The 20,198-nt window shown below is 31.7% G+C and overlaps 3 protein-coding genes across 6 annotated transcripts; 2 read left to right on the forward strand and 1 right to left on the reverse strand.

Moving 5' to 3' along the window:
* The first annotated feature begins 622 nt into the window (after positions 1-622).
* Positions 623-5,252, forward strand: LOC105768036 (proteasome subunit alpha type-3). Its single transcript, XM_012587740.2, has 9 exons — positions 623-831; positions 912-951; positions 1,032-1,115; positions 1,260-1,333; positions 1,448-1,619; positions 1,732-1,778; positions 2,559-2,624; positions 3,747-3,837; positions 5,002-5,252. The coding sequence occupies exons 1-9, from the start codon at positions 728-730 to the stop codon at positions 5,071-5,073; spliced, it is 750 nt and encodes a 249-aa protein (XP_012443194.1). The 5' UTR covers positions 623-727; the 3' UTR covers positions 5,074-5,252.
* Positions 5,253-8,221: 2,969 nt separating this feature from the next.
* Positions 8,222-14,218, forward strand: LOC105768034 (CBL-interacting serine/threonine-protein kinase 3). Of its 4 annotated transcripts, none has more exons than XM_012587730.2 (15): positions 8,231-8,479; positions 9,267-9,484; positions 9,630-9,692; positions 10,281-10,352; positions 10,524-10,631; positions 10,757-10,837; positions 11,077-11,130; positions 11,237-11,362; positions 11,443-11,532; positions 12,359-12,481; positions 12,599-12,709; positions 12,983-13,096; positions 13,183-13,239; positions 13,323-13,397; positions 13,890-14,218. In XM_012587730.2, exons 2-15 carry the CDS (start codon positions 9,314-9,316, stop codon positions 13,965-13,967), a joined length of 1,323 nt encoding a protein of 440 aa, XP_012443184.1. In that variant the 5' UTR covers positions 8,231-8,479; positions 9,267-9,313; the 3' UTR covers positions 13,968-14,218. The 4 variants fall into 4 exon arrangements, 3 of the variants coding, with proteins under 3 accessions (XP_052487501.1, XP_012443184.1, XP_012443192.1); XM_012587738.2 differs by lacking the exon at positions 8,231-8,479 and adding an exon at positions 8,559-8,681; XR_008196216.1 differs by lacking the exons at positions 12,983-13,096; positions 13,183-13,239; positions 13,323-13,397; positions 13,890-14,218 and adding an exon at positions 11,905-11,950 and having other exon boundaries at positions 8,222-8,479; positions 12,599-12,626.
* Positions 14,219-15,889: 1,671 nt separating this feature from the next.
* Positions 15,890-17,717, reverse strand: LOC105770764 (blue copper protein). The gene is made up of 2 exons (XM_012592103.2): positions 17,436-17,717; positions 15,890-16,530 (listed from the first exon to the last, which is right to left on the reverse strand). Exons 1-2 carry the CDS (start codon positions 17,650-17,652, stop codon positions 16,043-16,045), a joined length of 705 nt encoding a protein of 234 aa, XP_012447557.1. The 5' UTR covers positions 17,653-17,717; the 3' UTR covers positions 15,890-16,042.
* Between the last annotated feature and the right edge of the window lie 2,481 nt (positions 17,718-20,198).

Genomic DNA, 20,198 nt, shown 5'->3' on the forward strand with positions numbered 1-20,198 from the left:
GATTTGTGGCCTGTTCGGTTCTTCATTATTTTAATAACATCAGTAGATTTTTTTTTTAAAATAAGTTGAAAAACTGTATTAAATAATAGAAAATATTCTACTAAAATCATCCTAATATAAAAAATATTAATTTTTCTAAAAAACCAATCCATTTTTCAAAAATCATTTTCTAAAAATCTAAAATTGAATGTATTAACAAGTTTGAGGGTCGTGCTATTTTTGTTTGAAATTTAAAAATAAAATTTGAGTATAACGTTATATTCTTTTTTGGTACATTAAAAATTGGAGAAGACATCAACAGTGATTATCCGATTAGGATACTGTTTTATTATAATAAAAGCATTTTTCATGTCTATTTTACTACATCTTCAATGTTTGTAGCCGAGTAGTATACAACAAAAGATGATTATTAACTCAACAGTGTTGGACTACATTTTTGTACCCTTAGCATTGCGAGTTGTGAGGCCGGTACTAAGGGCCTGAAGCGAGGAGTAATTAGAGTTGGGCTGGTCCGGCAAAATACTGAAATGGAGTTGGAACTTCATCGGCCGTAAAAGGCCCATCAGGGTGAAAGGTCTTGACTTGAGAAGAAAGAAAACTGGGAACACAACACAGAGAAATTTATATTTAACTAAGGCCGAGCAACGTAGAAGAAGAAGAAACAGAAAGGAAGAACAACAACCAAGTGTGAGAAGTAGGAAAAGCAAGTGCAAGGAAGAGAAGAAAGATGAGCAGCATTGGAACTGGTTACGATCTCTCAGTCACCACTTTCTCTCCCGACGGCCGCGTTTTTCAGATCGAGTACGCCTCCAAGGCCGTCGATAACAGTGGGTTCGTCGTTCTTCTTTTTTCACTAATAATTATATACACATTCTGCTATTTTTAGGTTCTCAATTATCTTTATTTTTCAGAACTGTAATTGGAATAAAATGCAAAGATGGGATCGTTATGGTATGCTTCTTTTTCTTTTACTTTGATTGCTTATTTTGAATATAAAATAGTTTCGTTAAAACGGATATTGCTTTTTCAAGGGAGTGGAGAAGCTGATAGCATCAAAAATGATGTTACCTGGCTCTAATCGTAGAATCCTTTCCGTTCATCGTCATTCCGGCATGGTATTCCCTAGTTTCCTCCCCCGTTTTTTCAGCTTTTAACTTCAATTTATTGCATCTTTAGCCACATTGTTATTTTTCAATGCTAGCTTTGGATTCTTAGTCTCTCGCTCTCTCTTTCCCCTGATATTGGATGCTCTAATTTAGGCAGTAGCTGGATTAGCAGCTGACGGCAGACAAATTGTGGCCCGTGCTAAATCTGAAGCTACTAGTTATCAAAGGTCTGTATTTATTTTTCTCCCGTACATCAATTTCTTAAATTCAGCTTTAATTATGTTGTTATGTTTTCACCTAAATGTAATTGTATTTTGTTGGTGGTGGACCTGGTGGTTTAGTGTGTATGGTGAACCCATTCCTGTCAAAGAACTTGCTGAACGCGTTGCAAGTTATGTCCATTTATGCACTCTTTACTGGTGGCTCAGGCCTTTTGGCTGTGGGGTAATTCTAGGAGGTTATGATAGAGATGGACCCCAATTATACATGGTTGAACCGTCTGGCATCTCCTATGTAAGTTCATTTCTTGCGAATGGGGCTTCATTGTTCTTCATTTTTCTTGTTGCTAGTTCTATCGGTATATTTATCTTCTTTGCCAGTCAATAATGTATTTCTTCCTGTATAGAGATACTTTGGTGCTGCAGTTGGGAAGGGAAAACAAGCTGCCAAAACGTAAGATTCAAACTATTTCTTTCATGTGGAACTTAGAGGATGACTTTTAATGGAAGTCATTTTGTCATGCTAGCTAGTTAGATGAGATCAATGATTGGAGCATTATATATTCCGTACTTTTACTTGTTTCCATCTCAACCAGTGAAATCTAGTATAGAATTTGGATGCAATGGTCATCCTGTTGAAGGGCCTTCTAACGATATCATTTTCCCCTTCTTATATCTTGTCTTTTATGAAAACCAATCAGCAAAGGATATATTCCTGTCATTCTCTCGAATTGTTAAGATTAATCCCCCAGCTATGCTTTCCTTCAATATTGTGATCTGCCCCTTTTTTTCTAATAGAGCAAAATTGGATGCATCATAGAGAAACCTTTACAGTTTGAAATAAAAAACTCTCAATGGAGAGCAAGAGAGTCCTAATCCAAGTTTGAATTAGTCAGATATAAGAAAAAGGTACAAAAATGTGGAGTGGATGAAGCAAGGTGGATTAAGGAAAATGATGTACGAGTTGTGCACTATCTGCTGTTTCACTACTTGCCATATTTGCCTATGATTCATCAACACGACTCAATGTGGCCTTTACATCAAACTGGTTGGTCCTAGCTACATGAAATGGTTTTATCCATTCTGTTTGTTTTGGTGCTGTGTACTCCGATGGATATAAAAAAGTTAAAATCTTTCTTATTATCACAACCTTTGTAATCTTTGGTTATCTCTTTCTCTCTACATTCATCTTCTAAGCATCTCATAATTTAATGGCTGAATCGATTGTGGACAGGGAAATTGAAAAGTTGAAGCTGTCTGAAATGACATGCAGAGAAGGGGTCATTGAAGTAGCCAAAATGTGAGTTTTGGCTATCTTAATTCTTCCTGTTTTTGTTCTAATATGGTTATTTTGATTCTGGGGACGTTAATTGTTGGTTCTAAAATTTTATGTGCACTTTTTTTTTCTTAATCTTCACTTTTGAAGATTCTTGCTTGAACTGTCATTTTAAATGCTGTTCTTTGTTGTCTTTGCATTAGGCAACAACATCAAATTGGTTTTCTTATTCTCTGTTAATTTGTCTATTCTTTGCGATGTCTCTAGCTTACCACAATGTATGACTCTCAATGTGGGGTAAGATTTATGTTTTCCCTGATGAACTAGGGTACATGCATGCTAAAACTCAACTACATAGTATGGTAGAAATTAGCTGCCTAGAGTTTAACGTAACTTTAAGCTTTTGTTTTACCTCAAAAGAGATCATTTTACAAAGATGTTCTAAAAGATTGTCTTAAATTTAATTCATTTCCTCTTTCATATTGCTAAAGCTGTTGGCTACTGAAACTGTAACGCAGAGTATATAAAATAGTTTAATCCTGTGGCAAATCTGATTTAACACCTATATGTCAGAATTTGGCCTTGGACCTGCGGTGGAAACATTTACCTACATCATTAAGTAAGAACTAACTATATGAACCTTGTTTGGATTATGGATTTGTGTGTGTGTGGTGCCCTACTATAAGATCCTACTTGCCAAAGAAAAGTCTTATTTCTCTCTTATCCAAACACCAACTAAAAGCAACCTCAGTTCTCTGGCAATAGTAATAGTTTATGATAACGTGTTTGGATTATGGGTTTTTGTTTGAGTGCCTTCCACAATATGACCGTACGTATTACAACAAACTGAAATCTATCTTATAGGCAACAGTTAGGGAATAGTTTAATTACCCTTCCACTGAGTTGGCAATAAATACCAGTAGTGTTGCCATTTTCTTGCAGTTCATAAAATTCAAAACAAAATTTGAAGTGAGCAAGAGAACTGTAAACTTCTAAGATGGAGGTGCAAGAGGAGTACTTTCTTTTAATGTTAAATTTTCATATTCATCATGCATTGCCATACGTGGTATTTTCTTACTTTTCTCTCTGAATGCAAGTTTTCAATGCTAGCACTAGATGTTAACCATGCGAGTCATTTGTGAACAGCATATACAAGGTACATGACGAAGCAAAGGATAAGGCCTTTGAACTTGAGATGAGTTGGGTCTGTGACGAGTCCAAGCAACAACATCAAAAGGTAATTCTTACCGTCTCTTAATATGGTATTTGTTTCAACTTTCTAACTAGCTAGAACAACATAATGATGCCCTTGTTGTCCTAGACAATGTTGGTTGCATGAAATTGACCTTGCCATTTTGCTCATTTAAGACCGTATACTAGGATTTGAAAAAGTAGGGTATTTTTATTCTTTTACCCATGTCTTTCTGGCCACTTTTGACACAAGAATCTCCCATTGAATGACATGATGGAAGTGATTCAGGATATCTTAGGGACTAGGGTTTAAAGTTCAATAACCGGAAAAGCAATAAGCTTGAATTAATTGCATGTCTACCCCTTAATAGAAAGTACGTTAGTTTGTATAGACCCTTAACTTGGACTCTAAGCCTACGTTTTTCCTTAAGAGTACCCAGGCCCATCACTCATGTCAGATGCATATTTGAATTTTAGTATAGATATATGACTCTACAAAGACCCAGATGAAAAAACACAGAAAAAATTGAACATATCTATGTCTGATGCATAATATAGCTCTGAGCTAACATGCTTGAAACTCAAGAAAATAGGGACACAACCTTTTTTTAATTGAAAATAGATAGCTTAAACAAACTGGACTAGAAAACAAAAACGTAATAGCGTAACGAAGCCAACTCTAAGATAAAACCTATATTATTTTAAAATACTAAATATAATCCTAAACTTATAAAATATTACAATTTTAAGCTCCGTAAATATAACAAGATTAGCAAAATAAAATCTCAAGTAAACAAATCCGTGATTAGCTTCTTAGCTTTCTGCATCCAGGAGACATTTGTGGGCTTTCACCAAACATGTCAAGAACCAACTTGAAATCTTTCTCCTGCTTTATCTTCAATTGGGTTTACCTGCACTTTTTTTTGAATGCTTTTACATTTTATCCTCTATTTGCTTGTATGCTCAAACAATTACTTTAGCATGGCAGACCCATTTTCTTTTTCAGATACTGTCGCTTAGTTGCCTAAAGAAAGTAAAAATTAGGAATGTTAGCTAGCTTAACTAAATCATTGGCGAGACTTCGGTGCAATGAATGATTAATGACTCTTTGTTTCGATGTCATTAAATTCCTTTCACGGATAATTTATTGCACTATTCCCATATGTTTACATGTTTGTATTCATAAAAAATGTCGATGGTTGGATTTCAGGTTCCCGATGACCTTTTGGAGGAGGCTAAGGCTGCGGCTAGGGTTGCCCTAGAAGAGATGGATGCCGATTAAACATGAGTGGAGCCAGAATACTGTTGCAATGGTATTTTGATCTTCACTAATTTCTCATCTGTCATAAACTTGATGTTTGATTTATGATCCAAGTCATTGACTGGTTAAACATGTTTCCTTGTATTATTTCATCAAGAAGATCTGCCGGCTTTTTTATTAGGGCCTTTGATTTCGAACAACTACGAAATCCGTAACTGCCTTTGTTAAGGTATCAACTATGCAGTATGCACGGGGATTTAATATAAATATGTTCATATGAAAATATAAATATTAAAAGATGAAAAAATGGAAAAAAACACAAAAAATATTGATTTAAAAATGTCAGAAAATTTTTATTAATACTGTAGACCTGTACGGATAGTTACCAAAGCCCAAGGGTTTTTTTTTTGGTTCAACGTATCACAGGCGAAGTTGAGATCTTAAAATTGATACGTAGCGCATCGAATCAATGTGGTTGAAATGCGAGTACAGTACCTACCCACCACATTGATGAAAAATGTAGGCCAATTACTTTGGTAACTGGATGGGAAGGACAGCGCAAGTAACAATCACTCACTGGAGACACAGACTACTCACTGGAGACACAGACTGTGATGTGAATTTAACGCGGAGGGAAAAACCAAGTGGTCCAAATTTCAAACCCCTTGGGAAGGGTGACAACTCAAACGGGTTCCCCTCACTGTATTTATTGAGAATAAGGGTGAGTTTGGATCGGCGGTGCGTTTACTTGCGGTTAATGTAAAAACAGCGGTGGGGGTGAGATTAGATACTGTAGTGATATTGTAGCGTGAGACAAAAAGTAAATTAAACGCATTGCACCGCACCCAATCGCCCATCCAAATCCACCCTAAGCTTGAAAATGGATAAAAAGATCTGTCGTCAGTTTCGAGTAAATTTGTCCGTTTCAAAAAATTTGAGGTAACTTTCAAAAATAAATAATTAAAAATAATTAATTACAGTTTAATGTTTCTAACATTTAATTGGTATGATAATAGTTTTAATTTTCAAATTTTACATATTTTCTTAATTTAGTTTTAATTTAATAAACTTTTACTAATAATTTTAAAACATATATAAAATTTTAAAAGAATTCTCAAAATTGAAAATATTTAAATCTAGAAAAATAATACCAAATGAAATAAGAAAAAATATAAAATCCAACATTAAACGTTAAATTTGATATATTTTTCCTATTTTATTATTCATGTTTTCTTTCTTCTTTTATTATAAAATTATTCATGTTTTCTTAATTTTATTAAGATTAGTGAATTTGAATTTTATATTTATTCTTATTTAATTATTCATGTTATCTTAATAAAAGAATTTAATTTAGTATTTAACCTACATTGTTATAGGATTTGAATTAAAATATTAATCAAATAAAATGAATTGAATATTATGGAAAAACTACAAGAATAATAAACCAGGACAAGTATTTAAACCGTTACCATTCCTATAAATTATCAAAGAAAGCCCCTAAGTGATTTTCTTTTTCATATTTTTACTTGTGTTTTTCTTTCCTGACTTAATTTTGATCCTACTCATGCACCCTCTTAATCGGGCTCTCCATAACTTTAATCTTTTTAATTTGGTTTTAATCTCAATTTTTAAAAAGAACCATTTAGATAACAAATGTTAAAAAACGATTTAATTGTGCTTCATATTATTATAATAAGCTAATTTATTAACTTCATTTGAAAGGGAAATTCAGCTTTGTGTAAGCACATGTGCAGGAAATTGTTCCAACCACACACATATTTCATGACCAAAGTTTTTTTTAGTAAACAATTTTTAATAAAGGCTTATTCTTTTATTTATCAAGCTATTGGGTTTTTTTACATTTAAAAAAGGGTAAATGATTGATAATAATGATAACAACGGGTAAATTAACTATATGTGTCTTTTTAAAAAAAAATTGGTTAAATAGATTGGTTTTTGAAGATTTAGGAAAATAGGCTAATTTTGGAGAGAAACTATGAAAAGTGCCTCCAGTTGGGTGCACTTTCTGCATAGTTAGCAGAAAAGCTCGTGCAACTGGGCAAGCTTTCTGAATAATTGGCAGGAAAGCTCGTCCAGCTGGACAAACTTTTGCTGATATGTCAGGGAAAACTCGTTCAATTGGGCATGTTTTCTTTGGAATTTTCAAAAAACGCTTTCGCGCTTTCGCGCTTTCACACCCTTTCTCCAAAATCGACCTATTTTCCTAAATCTTGAAAAAAAGCGCCTATTTGGCTCATTAACAAAAAAATGACATATATGCACAATTTAACCGATAATAATAATACTAAAATTGTTGTATTATGGTAAAACTCGAAACAAATGAGATTAATATTTTAAAAATACGATTTCAATAATATATTTTACATTATTGTATCATGGTCAATGTTGAAGTAAAGTAAAGGAATATCCATAAAAAGAATACAAAAATCCTTAATTTAAAAATTAATTTAGTACATAAATTTTAATTTTATATAATTATATACATAATTTATTATTTTAAATTAATTTTCACAAATTACAAACACTCTAACTACGTCATTTTATTATTAATTTATATATACATATACTTATATAAATAAAAACAAAAAATTATTTATTTAATTTTATAAATTCATTCATAAATCAAATACCAAAGTTTGATATCTATAATTAATTATATTTACAAATTGAATGTGTAATTTAAATTAGAAAAAAAAATGATTGCTGCGGTAACCAGTGGGGTCACTTTCAGACAGAAATACGTTGATTAACCAGACGGGGGACCGTGTCGTGGACCACAAGAGTTCCACTTTTTCTTACAATCATCATTTATTTATGTTTTTACAGTATCCTTTCTCACCACCTTTTCCATCAGTATCATTTATTTTAGGTAGCTATTAATGGCTAAGAAAATTCAGGTTTGTTGAATTATTAATCAACCCACCCTTTCGTTTATATAATTTAAAACAAACAAGAAAAAAGTAGCAGGTGGCAAAAGCTTGTCTGGTTATGGTCTCAGCTGAGTCTTTTATTTCGGCTCTTCTTATTTATGTCCGCCTCTTGAACTAACTCAAAAGCCATTTTTCCTTTTTCCGCTCAGCCTCAAGAAGCTCGTAATTCTTCCTTTCTTATCCACTTCTCTTCTCAAGTATATCCCTTTTTCTTTTTTCTCCTCCAATAATGATCATTCTTTCAATCATATACGAATAAATAATTATTCTTTTATTATTTAATTGCTATATATACTACTTAGAATTCTATACTTTCTAGTTTGTAGTGCCGTAATCGAATTTGCTTTGAAGCTTGTACATTTTCGTACAAAAGAGATTGGAGTTTTGACTGTTGGTTGATGGTTCTTGACCCTTATAGGCCTCAGCTCAGCCTTTCTGATATCAATTCAACCGCCAAATTTATTTTGCTTTTCTGGGTAATTCTCGAGTTCCTTAAACCAGCAAAAGCTTTACGCTTGATTTTGTCTCTAGTGTGGGCGATTAGTTTAAATTTCATGGCTTCGGGGGCGTAATGCATGCATTTCTCACTTTAAAAAATTTAATTGTTTTCCTTATGATGTATTTTTTAATACCAACAAAAAATTCGTGGTTGTAAGCGAGGGGAAAAGATCTAGGGGGGTAATATTTTATGTACTAGTTCATTTGTTTATGTCAATTTGTTAGCTGTTGATTATTTTATTATCTATGATGAGGTTGATGCAAAATACTTTTTTTTCTCTCTCTCTCTTATTTAAGCTGAATTTTCCAGATTTCTGCATCATTTGAAAAAAATAAATTTAAAGGACATACCTCTGTACTTTTGAGGTTCTTAGCAAAAAAATCTATTGAGTGTTAATTGTGAGTAGTTTACTCCATTTGGCCGTTTTATTTTGCCGAGATTTTACCTTTTTTTTTTTCTCGTTTTGATCATATGTTTATTTTTTTATGTCTGATGCCATTTCAATGACAATTACCTTTCATATTCTAGGGATTAGATCAGTTTTATTGCTTCAAATTGAATTTCCACCAATTTTTCTACTTGAACTGAGATTCGCATATTCCAGATAATGTTCTTGTGCTAAATGTTAATGAGGAGTTTTTAAAGATTGAATAGTCACTTTTCAACGTTCCTTTTGCTTCATAATTTGGTGTTTTAAGCCCTTCTTTTTATGATTTGATGCTGTGTGATACTGCAAAATTGAGTGATAAAGATGCTCGTCTCAGGAACAGGTTTTCAGAGCTTGCAAAAGTGAAGTAAAGATATAAGAGAAATGAGTCAATCTAAAATTAAGCGGCGCGTGGGTAAATATGAGATAGGAAGGACAATTGGGGAAGGAACATTTGCTAAAGTGAAGTTTGCAAGAAATACAGAGACTGGAGAACCTGTGGCACTTAAGATCCTTGATAAAGAGAAGGTTCTCAAGCACAAGATGGCTGAACAGGTTTCTTTTCTTCTGCATGCTTCCTTTTCTCTTCTCTATATCTATTTTCATAGTTTGTCAAAGCTATTATTACCCACATTTTGAGAAACGAAATTCTACTTTTCAGATATTGCATCTAAAGTTGTTTTCTTGCTTGCTTTTGCAGATCAAGAGGGAAATAGCAACAATGAAGTTGATAAAGCATCCAAATGTTGTCCGTTTATACGAGGTTTCTATCTCTCTCTCTCTCTCTCTCTGTGTTCTGGTTGACCGGTTGGGTTCCGGGGGAGGGTGGGGGCTTGATATATGCACCATCTACTCATTCTTCTTTTTCTCTAGAGTATGATTATGATTTATGCGGTAAAATTCATATTCCTCAATAATGAGTTGCAGATTTGGACCATTTTCAAGAATCTTGTATTCTGAAACAAAGCCTCCCTTCTTCATTTCTATCTGTAGCATTAGCATTGAAATGGTGGCATGATTTCTCCAAGCTTCAACATTATATGAAAATTTTGGCTTTTGTTTACTACCATCTTTATTGATCTTTATAACATTCATATTTGAACTGGGTATATGATCAAAGATGAAAGAGCAACATCCAAGCTTTTTTTAATGACCAATCTCTTGCAATGCCTGTTTAAAACAAACCTAAGAACTTCTCGTTTTCTGTTTCATCTTGCCTTCTGATCTAATGTTTTTCACCTACAGCAGTTAAGTATCTAAGAGAAAACCATCCGTTAGCATTTTCGTTCGTCTATCATTTTAGTAGAGCTTTGGATGTTTGTATCAGATTATTTTGTTTGCTTTTATTCAGATAATGGGAAGCAAGACAAAGATATTTATTGTTTTGGAGTATGTCACCGGGGGAGAGCTCTTTGACAAAATTGTAAGTTGATGATATCTGTGATACTTGCATATTATGTTAGATTCTCATCGTGTTGGTGGAGCTGCACTAATATGTTTCCTAGTTTCAGTACTGATTTAATATTTGTACCTTGTTTTAAGAGAAGCTAACTTTAGATCTTGTATATCTTTAAACCATTTCTTAATTCTGAAGGTAAACAACGGAAGGATGAGAGAAGATGAGGCACGGAGATATTTCCACCAGCTCATTAATGTTGTTGATTACTGCCATAGCAGAGGCGTCTACCATAGGGATCTTAAGGTATTTAAACTTGGCACCCTTTAAGGAGAATATGTTTATACTTATGCATATATGTGCATGCATGGATGCATCTTATGCTATCAGGAAATGAAGTTCATATATACTTCCTCTTGATCTTCTTGCAGCCTGAAAATTTGCTGTTGGATGCATATGGTAACCTCAAAGTTTCTGACTTTGGGTTGAGTGCACTATCTAAGCAAGTCAGGGTAATTATGACATCCTCTTTTTCCTTCTACATGATACATTATTAAGCTTTGTCTAGTCTTTAACTTCTTTGTTGTCTGTGTTATTTATCCTACTTATTTAAACATTCATGTGAATATTTTAAGGTCCTGAATCTTGATGTAACTGATTGATCCCGTAATCTTGTAAGATTGGGTCTCCGTGTGCCTTTGATGGCTTTAGAACATTCAGAAATATTTCTAATCTGAAGTTGAATTTATAGGATGATGGTCTCCTTCACACTACCTGTGGAACACCAAATTACGTTGCTCCTGAGGTGCGGACAGTAGTTCAATCACACTAAATTTTCCTTCCATCATTTGTAATTGTATAACCCCTTAGAAACCCCAGTTATTAACAATCTTCTCTCTTCCTATGCATAGGTCCTTGATGATGGAGGCTATGATGGAGCTACTGCAGACCTGTGGTCGTGTGGAGTGATACTCTTTGTGCTGCTTGCAGGTTACTTGCCTTTCGATGATTCTAATCTTATGAACCTGTACAAAAAGGTCTGTGTTTCGTAATTGCATGTTGCAGTTATCCATTGCACTCGTTGCCTGATTTTCACTCTGATTTTGCGAATATACAGATTTCAGCAGCTGAATTCACTTGCCCCCCTTGGTTATCTTTTAGTGCAATGAAATTGATAACTCAAATCCTGGATCCAAACCCGATGACTGTAAGTTACTATGCCTAACTCTCCTTACCTGGATGTGTTTCAAGATTGGATATTAAATTCTGTGTGCGTTGAATAGGAAGAGGGGCAAAAGATTTCTTTACTTTGTATGGTGATGGCAAGTGAAATAACATTGTATATTGCTATGCTAAGTAAAGCTTCTAGAACTAGATAGAACAAAGCTATACTCATGACAGAAAAAAAGAATGTCCTATAAAAAATTTGCTTGGTTAAATTCTTGTTGAATGTGCAATAATTATAGTCTGAAACGACAGAAATAATATTGTATTTTACTGTGTTTTTATTCATTTGTCTTTTGCCCCTCCTTCTTCAATAAATATAGTCTAACACATTTTCCTTGTTAGCGGACATAAGCGTGGGAGATGGAGTCCGAGAAATCTGCCAGATAGATATTAAAAATGTATAATTCTATCTGCTCTTTCTCTTTTTCCTCTTTTCATCTCTCAAAGATTTCAGCTCGCTGTCTGAATATAATTTCTAAGGAAAGATAACCACACCTTATAACTCCTTATCCTTTTGTGGGTTCATTTTTCATCAAAGCCACCCATGAATTTATTGATCATGTATTCTGAATTTGAAGTTGATGACCTCTTACTATGTTATCAATTTATGAAAATTTAAACCACAAGTGCATAAAAGACAGTTCGTTTCGGCTTCAAGGTTCATATTCTGCTTGTATTCATGCATTTTTATGTTGGACTTAAATGTTTGGGAATCATTTGCCTTCACAAGATTTTGTTTTGCTTTTATCTAATCATATCGACTTAGCATAAGGTTAATTTGTACATATATTTTTCTCATGTTGCAGCGCATTACTATTCCTGAAATTTTGAAAGATGAATGGTTTAAAAAGGGTTACAAGCCTCCTGTGTTCAAGGAGAAAGACGATACGAATTTAGACGATGTAGAAGCTGTTTTTAAAGATTATGAAGTAAGTTGATGCAGTCTTTCTCTAAGTTGACATCCGCATATTGGACAACTGCTGTTATATTTGGTGCTTCTTTGATTTTTAATCTTAATAATTTCAATATGTTGGTTAACATAACAGGAGCACCATGTAACAGAACAGAGAGACGAACAACCAACAGCTATGAATGCATTTGAGTTAATTTCTATGTCAAAAGGGTTAAACCTTGGGAACCTGTTTGATGCAGAAGAGGTTTGTATGTTAAAAGGCTTTTCGTTTTTGTATATCAACTGTCAAAACCTGGTCATTACCTTTCCTTTGCATGACTTCATTGTCACTAGAAAGGAAACCTGAAATCCGCAGTATGTCCAGTGCCAAATAGGACATTATCTGATATCAATAGGCTATCAAAGCCGATTAAGAAAGCAGACATATAGTGTCTATTTGCTTGAGAAAGATTACTAATAATATTATACTGGCTATTTACATCTAAATGTGAACCGTTGCTTGTTCCATTTTCTGCAGGGATTTAAGAGAGAAACAAGGTTTACATCTAAATGTCCTGCTAATGAGATCATCCATAAGATCGAAGAAGCTGCAAAGCCTCTCGGGTTTGATGTCCACAAGAAAAACTACAAGGTGAGTAAATCTTACACACGATATAATAAAGGTAATTATCGAAATCTATATATAAAGTTTATTTATTTTGTATTGTTTTTATGTAGATGAGACTCCAGAATTTGAAAGCAGGAAGAAAAGGAAACCTTAATGTCGCCACTGAGGTAACTTACAGTTAAAGCAACATTTTATTTTAAATCTTGGCTTACGTTTTGTATTTAATTAAACTGTTTATTTTGTTAATCAGATATTTCAAGTGGCACCTAGTTTACATATGGTTGAGGTCCGAAAAGCAAAGGGGGACACATTGGAATTCAATACGGTACCCCATGATTCTCTCATTACAATTTCATTACATTTTTTAGATGTATCGTATTGTTAGAGTTATGTAACGGCATATAATTGGTTATACCTGATGGAAATGGAAGAACGTTTTTGCCGGTAGAAAGAAGTTGGTTAAATGCAAATGGAAAGTTCCAAATGACTTCGATTCCTGTCATAGTTTTGGATTAGTCCTTATATTGTCACTATTATATTATACGAGTTAGACCATTATTGCCCATCACAAAGCATCTTACATCTCAATAATGTCTAAAATTTGTTGTCCGATCGTGAGACTGAAATTCTCCAATGTTAAACACACATGCTCTAGCTTATCTGCTTACTCAAACCAAGTATCAAACCTGTCTGCTGGTCTTTAAATAGACAACATACATGAGTTGCAGTTGATTTCTCGTGTTTCTAAACTCACTCAGTCGTTACCGAGATTATTATTTTGCTGGCGATTAAAAGGTTTGGGGTTTTTCTTTTGCAGTTCTACAAAAGCCTTTCGACCTGTCTGGAAGATGTTGTCTGGAAAACGGAGGAGGACATGAAAGAAGTGCACGTTTGAGTTGACCCATGTTTCCAAGTTGAATGAAAATTGTGGATGGTTTTGTTGTTGTTTGTTGAATGTTGAATGTTGTTTTTGGCCCAATATATCTTCATTCTTTTCTAGGATTAAACAGCCATGGTGGTTCTAGTTGTTTTCCATGTTATTAGTTATTGGAAAGCATGGATAATTCCCATGGAATGTGGTGGTTGTATTTACCCTTTAAAATGTTAATGATGATTAAATGTTTCATGATATTTGCCAAGAAAAAAGGTAAATCCTTATGTTTTGATTTTGTTTCCTCCACTAAATATTATCCTATGCTATTCTTTTACATGAATTAATTCCACAACCCTATTTGTGTTAGTGAAAAAACCCTGTGTGAAGGGTAATAATCTTTTGTTTCATCCGACTTTAGAAATTACTTTGTTAAGTGGTAAAATAAACACGAAGAATAAAATAATATATATATATATATATTTTTGCAATAAACATTTAACTGTGTAAAAATAATGCTCTCGATAAACACGATTGAATATCAAACTTTCATTAACTTGACATAATGATAAATTTAGTTCTTAATATTTATATTATTTTATCATTTTGATATTAATTTTTTATAGATTGTTTTGACCTCTATTTTAAAATTTGAGTTAAATTATTTATTTTTAGGTGGAAAAATTGATTGGGTGACAACTTACTATCAATTCACATTGACTTTATAATTTTTTTAAAAAATAATATAAATTGCTAAAAGATTCAACAAATTTTAATAAGGTTTATAAGTTAGAAAGAAAAAAAACCTACGTCAATAATGAATTACATGTAAACGGTCACATGCCCTATCACGTTAATGCTATTAAATTTTTATCAGTTCAATCAAATTATTTAATTTAAAATAAAAATTAACTAATTTTTAGGGTTGAGGTAAAATGATACTTTCAAAATAATTAAAAATAATTAAGGGCAATAATAAATCTTAAGTGCTAATTTTATTATCATGCTTGTTAAATTTAATCATTGATTTGTTAAAATATTAATTTATTAAGATATGATGTTGATAATTTTAATGTTTATATTTATATTACTAATATGAGATATGATGCACAAATTATCATATACCGAAATCGGTAAGTAAAAATATTAAAAATGTGATAATTGAATTATATCAATTTAGTTTTAATTTAAAAAATTAATCTTTAATATTTATACATTGTATAATTTGATTTTTTACATATTTATTTTTTGTGACATTGAATATTAATTAAAAAATGAGAAAAAATTATTATTTTACATTATTGTATATTTTCAATCAAATTTAGGTGATGAATTTCTATCTTTAGCTTTTTATGTAAAAGAATCAAAGTAAAATAAAACTGTAAAAAAATTTTAAATTACACAATATACAAATATTGAGGATTAAATTTGTTATTATGCTAATTTTAAAACTATCACCTTTAGTAAGTTGTTGACTGAAAAAGGCAAAATTAATTTGTTAGATGATGATTTTATAACTTTTTATAGTTGTATGATTAAAAATTATTAATAATTGAATAACTAATAATAAAATTTACCTAAATAAATAAAATGAATAATACATTTTCTTAGGAAAAAGATTTCAATTCAAATTTTATTTTGATTTAAGAGTGAGTTCTATTAAATTTATTTTAATTATTGATTTTATTATTGTGATAATTAATTTTGATTATAAATATTCAAATTTATTTATATTTAAGATTTTTTAAAACATACTTATGATTATAATAGTGGGTTTAGATGGACGATGAATTTATCTATAGTTAGTGTAAAAATAACGGTGATGATGAGATTCAACACTGTAACATGAAACAAAAAGTAAATTAAACTCACAGCATCTATCTAAATTTTCCTAAATTTAACTAGAAAAAATAACATTTTGGAACACAATCATGCCGAACAAGAAATTAATAAATAAATCATGATTTTAAAATTATTGTATTATATTACTACTTCTGTTATTTTACAAAAACCAGATATATAATCCTAAACACACCCTCGCAAATCCTAAAGTATAAGGAGAAAAAGAATATAGTAATAATAAAAAAATTTCTGGAGCATCAAATTTTGAAAAATATGCAAACAATTTGTAAGAATATTAAAAGCCCATAGAATTTGGTATTAAAATAAACCGATCCCGAACCAGAAGCTTCATCCTTATCGCTTTCCTCTTCAATGGGATGATTGAAGTTGGCAGGCACGATGGTTTCAGGGGCGGAGTCATCGCCCCTGTAATCAGGGCTGTTGGGCGCCGGCGCATCATCCGACGGATCTAAGCTCTTCGGCAGCCCTTGGCCGTGGGTGACGTTTATCTTGAAATGCTGACCATTGTTACATTGCTCCCCATCGTAATCACTGGAAAAGAAATAGTTCATCCCTTCTTTCAGTAGAGGAACCGCTACTGAGATTGGATGAGGCGCCGTGGACGAAGGATCCGTCGCCGACCATTCGATCGTGTCGTTTTGAAGAGCGTCGTCGTAATCGCAGAACTTGTATGTGGTGAAATTGTATGTTTGGATTACTGAATGGTTGTTATCCGTATTGAAGACTGTGCGTTAAACGAAATCAAAACGATGTCGTGAAAACCAACAATTCTAATGTAACACCAGTTTTTGCATTAAAAAAAAAAACAAAGAATAAATTAATTTATGTAGACAAAACTCTCTATATCTAATGATGCATATTTAATTCAAAGCCATACCCTAACAAGTTTTAACATAATCTAACATTATAAACCTATTAATTCGGCTAAAATACATCGATTTAAGTCAGTGTGACAAGTAAAAAATCATTATCAGCCAGGTTGGAAAAGGGGGTGTTGAGAGGATGCATGTTATGTTCAAAGTCCAAGAATCTAATGCCCTCAACTTTTAGTATGTCAGTCAGCAAAAATATTCTGACAATGGAATTTGCACATGGGATAGGAGGCTTCTTGCAACACAATCCATCTCTTTTATCCCTTCCCATTTACCGATTTCTATCAACTCCATGGCAGATTAACAGCTAAAACTCAAAAACACAAACCAATTTTGAAGAAAGGTTGAGATTTATATTAGGCCAACTGTCTAGGATAGATGTGAAAATCTCATATGTAAGTATATATTTAAGACAGTAAAATGAAATCTATAGCTGAGATGAGGTATGAGTGAGAGAAAAATTAAGAAGAAATCAAGGGATCATCCAAATTTGGATTAGTCTCTGTTTCATCTTTTACAAAAAGAAATTCAGCCAAAGAAAAAAGGGGGATGTTGTTAAAAAAACTGCACAACAGATCAAGTAATGGAGCTTTTCATTAACTTAAAGATCTCCCTACTTAAAAAAGTTTTTAAAACATTTACTTACTTTGGGGTCGACAAGATTTTCTTCTATTAATGGATATTTACTAAAAATCCATAGATTTTCATCACATATGATTCAAAGAGGAAACTAAACAAATATATAAAAAGGACTTACTGAGGAAATCTCCCAAGCTGAAGTTCTTGGAATCAGCCCATTTCTGGTAATTAACATCAGGCTTTTCGAGGGCATCAAACCAACCAAGGGAACCACCGACTGTGTAGTTCTTGTAAGCACTGACGGATCCTGAACAGGAGAGCACCACGAGACAAGAAACAATGGTGATGAGTTGCAGAACTGAAGTACTGTAGTTATAACCAGAACTTTGTCCCATGTTTCTTGAGTTTCTGTAATGGGTTTTTGTGGACTGTATAGAAGTAGGCGACTTTAAAGCAATGGAATAGCTAAAGTTGTGATTTATATATGTAGCCTTGCCTTTTGCATGGAATTACTAGATTGGTGTCTCTTATCTTTTTTTGATGGTCCCACAGTCACATTCAACCTCTTTTCCCTATAACAACCGAGTAAATGATAAGAAAGGAATAAGTAATAATCTCCTAATAAGTTATTCATTACCTCAAACTCCACTAATCCACTCACTATTACGTTCTGAATCTGAGTAACAAGTCATTCAATAGAAATGATTTAAGATATAGTTTATATCTTATTCATATAAATTATGTAGGTTAAATTTGATGTATTTTATTATTATTTAAGAAATATTAATATATATAATATTTTAGAACGATATGATAAGAATATCGAATCAATTAAAATTTATATATATGATTAGTACAATTATATTAATAAATTCAACGGTTGAATTGTTAAAATATTAATTATATAAAGATATACAAAATAGTATAAATGAGTGTCTCAATTTACAAGGTCACAACAACATGGTATAAATGTTCCTTTTCTCATTGTATGTAAAACTTTTAACTCAAAATTATAACCTATTAATCAAGTATTTATTTACCTTAAAATAATCTAAATTCAAATCACTATTATAAAACATTAATATTGTAGGACATATGGAAACTGAAATGCCGGCGGGTTAACTCAACAGCTTAATTAGTCAAATTTCAATAATTCATGATTGATCCAAAAGTCACTGCTTGAAGTTAAATTAAGGGTTGACCTTTGAGTTTAGTGACTTATCTTTTTCATTGAAATATAGTAGGACTAATATCTCATAAAAAAATTGTTGCTCTCAATTTTAAATTTATTATTTACATAAAAGTTAATTTTTACTATTACAATATTAAAAAATTTAAAAATAACAATATTTAAATTTGTGTCATCTAATAAATTAAAAAAAACTCAAACTATTGCTTCATATAAATTCTTAACAAAAAAAAAGTCGCACTTTGTATTTGGTATACTAAAAGAATTGTAAATATTCAGATAATTTACTTTTAAAACTTATCCTTATATTTTTTATATTATTTTTTTGATGAATTATAAGAAAAGAGTAAAACTCTAACAACAACGCGATTAAGCAACTCGAACTCAAGCCATGCCTAAGACGATGAACATCCTAATCATCAGGCCAACACACATTAATATTTTTAAATTTAGAAACATGAAAGGAGCTGAAAATTTTAGTGTTTTTTTTTATCCCGACTTTATCCTTCTCAAATGAAAAACAGATTAAATATATAAAAATCCATTTTAAATAATCTGCCATGAATTAGGTTAGTTTCAAGTTTAATCCATGGGGATGGGATTGGGAGGGAGGCTTCTATAAATGTGAAAGCATGAGCATATGAATATTGAAAGGGGCAGATATACCATCCGTGGCATTAAAATTCTTTTACTACATCACTATTATTTTAACACGTGGACAATCACATTTCATTTCCATATTCCATAGCATATGATCCAATTAATTCTTATCAACTAGATGCAACCACTTTGATTCCATCTGCTACACCACTGAAATAATTACTGCTACAATTGATCTACTTGCTGTGTGATTAATGGGAAAAAATATGGTTGTTATTAATAATAAAAATAGATATACATAGTTTCCAAAAATATTTACTTTCAAATTTTAATTTATAAAAAAAAACCATATAACTTTCGTAAATGTATGTTTTATTCTGATTTTAGAATAACTTTCTTGAGAATTTTGAGTCACCAAGTCATACTTTAAAACTAATAAAAGAAATCTCAAAGATATTAATGTATTTGTCTTATGTAGTAGTTAAGAAGTCATCTAAAATGAATCACAAAAGGACATAAATAACAGCCAATTGATTGAGAAGTTAGGTGATTTGTTGCTTAGCCTGAAGAAAGATTGGGTTGTCATTTGAAAAATCAATCAAACCACCACCCAACAAACAAATAACATATTCCTATGTTAATATATATATATATATATATTTCAAGATTAATGTTTGGTATATTATTAGTTAGATTTTTTAATTTTGTAAGTACCATATATCCTCACAATTTTTCTAATTTTTTTAATTATACTTTAAATAGAATGCGTGTTAATGCTAAATGCTTGTAGTTGTGGAATTTAAAAATTTCAATAGTAATAGTTTAAATATTTTTTATTTAATGGTAAGGTTGAAATTTTAAGAATTTTGAGTTTTAAGTTTAACTTTCACTTTGCATAAATAATATTTGAGTTTTGACTCCATATTTTATTTTAGTTTAAATCTCATATCTCACCTCGTGTAGGACATTTTAGATTTATTTAGACATATATATTTAAATACATATTAATTTCCAGTCTAATTATAGGTTATAATAATCAATTTTGATAATAAAATAATTATTTATATTTATATTTGCCATTGCGATTAACTTTGTATTTAGAGTAAAAGAGCAGACTTCTCTATGTAATTTATGCATCGCCAAATAATTCAT

This window comes from Gossypium raimondii, chromosome 5 (genome assembly GCF_025698545.1).
Source record: "Gossypium raimondii isolate GPD5lz chromosome 5, ASM2569854v1, whole genome shotgun sequence".
Lineage (NCBI taxonomy): Eukaryota > Viridiplantae > Streptophyta > Magnoliopsida > Malvales > Malvaceae > Gossypium > Gossypium raimondii.

Coding starts and splice junctions, on each gene's coding strand:
- LOC105768034 (XM_012587730.2), top strand. CDS start 9,314: ATGAGTCAATCTAAAATTAAGCGGCGCGTGGGTAAATATGAGATAGGA. Junction 9,485..9,629: donor AGCACAAGATGGCTGAACAG/GTTTCTTTTCTT, acceptor TTGCTTTTGCAG/ATCAAGAGGGAAATAGCAAC. Junction 12,710..12,982: donor ACCTGTTTGATGCAGAAGAG/GTTTGTATGTTA, acceptor CATTTTCTGCAG/GGATTTAAGAGAGAAACAAG.
- LOC105768036 (XM_012587740.2), top strand. CDS start 728: ATGAGCAGCATTGGAACTGGTTACGATCTCTCAGTCACCACTTTCTCT. Junction 952..1,031: donor GCAAAGATGGGATCGTTATG/GTATGCTTCTTT, acceptor TGCTTTTTCAAG/GGAGTGGAGAAGCTGATAGC. Junction 3,838..5,001: donor CCAAGCAACAACATCAAAAG/GTAATTCTTACC, acceptor GTTGGATTTCAG/GTTCCCGATGACCTTTTGGA.
- LOC105770764 (XM_012592103.2), bottom strand. CDS start 17,652: ATGGGACAAAGTTCTGGTTATAACTACAGTACTTCAGTTCTGCAACTC. Junction 16,531..17,435: donor CAGCTTGGGAGATTTCCTCA/GTAAGTCCTTTT, acceptor TTTAACGCACAG/TCTTCAATACGGATAACAAC.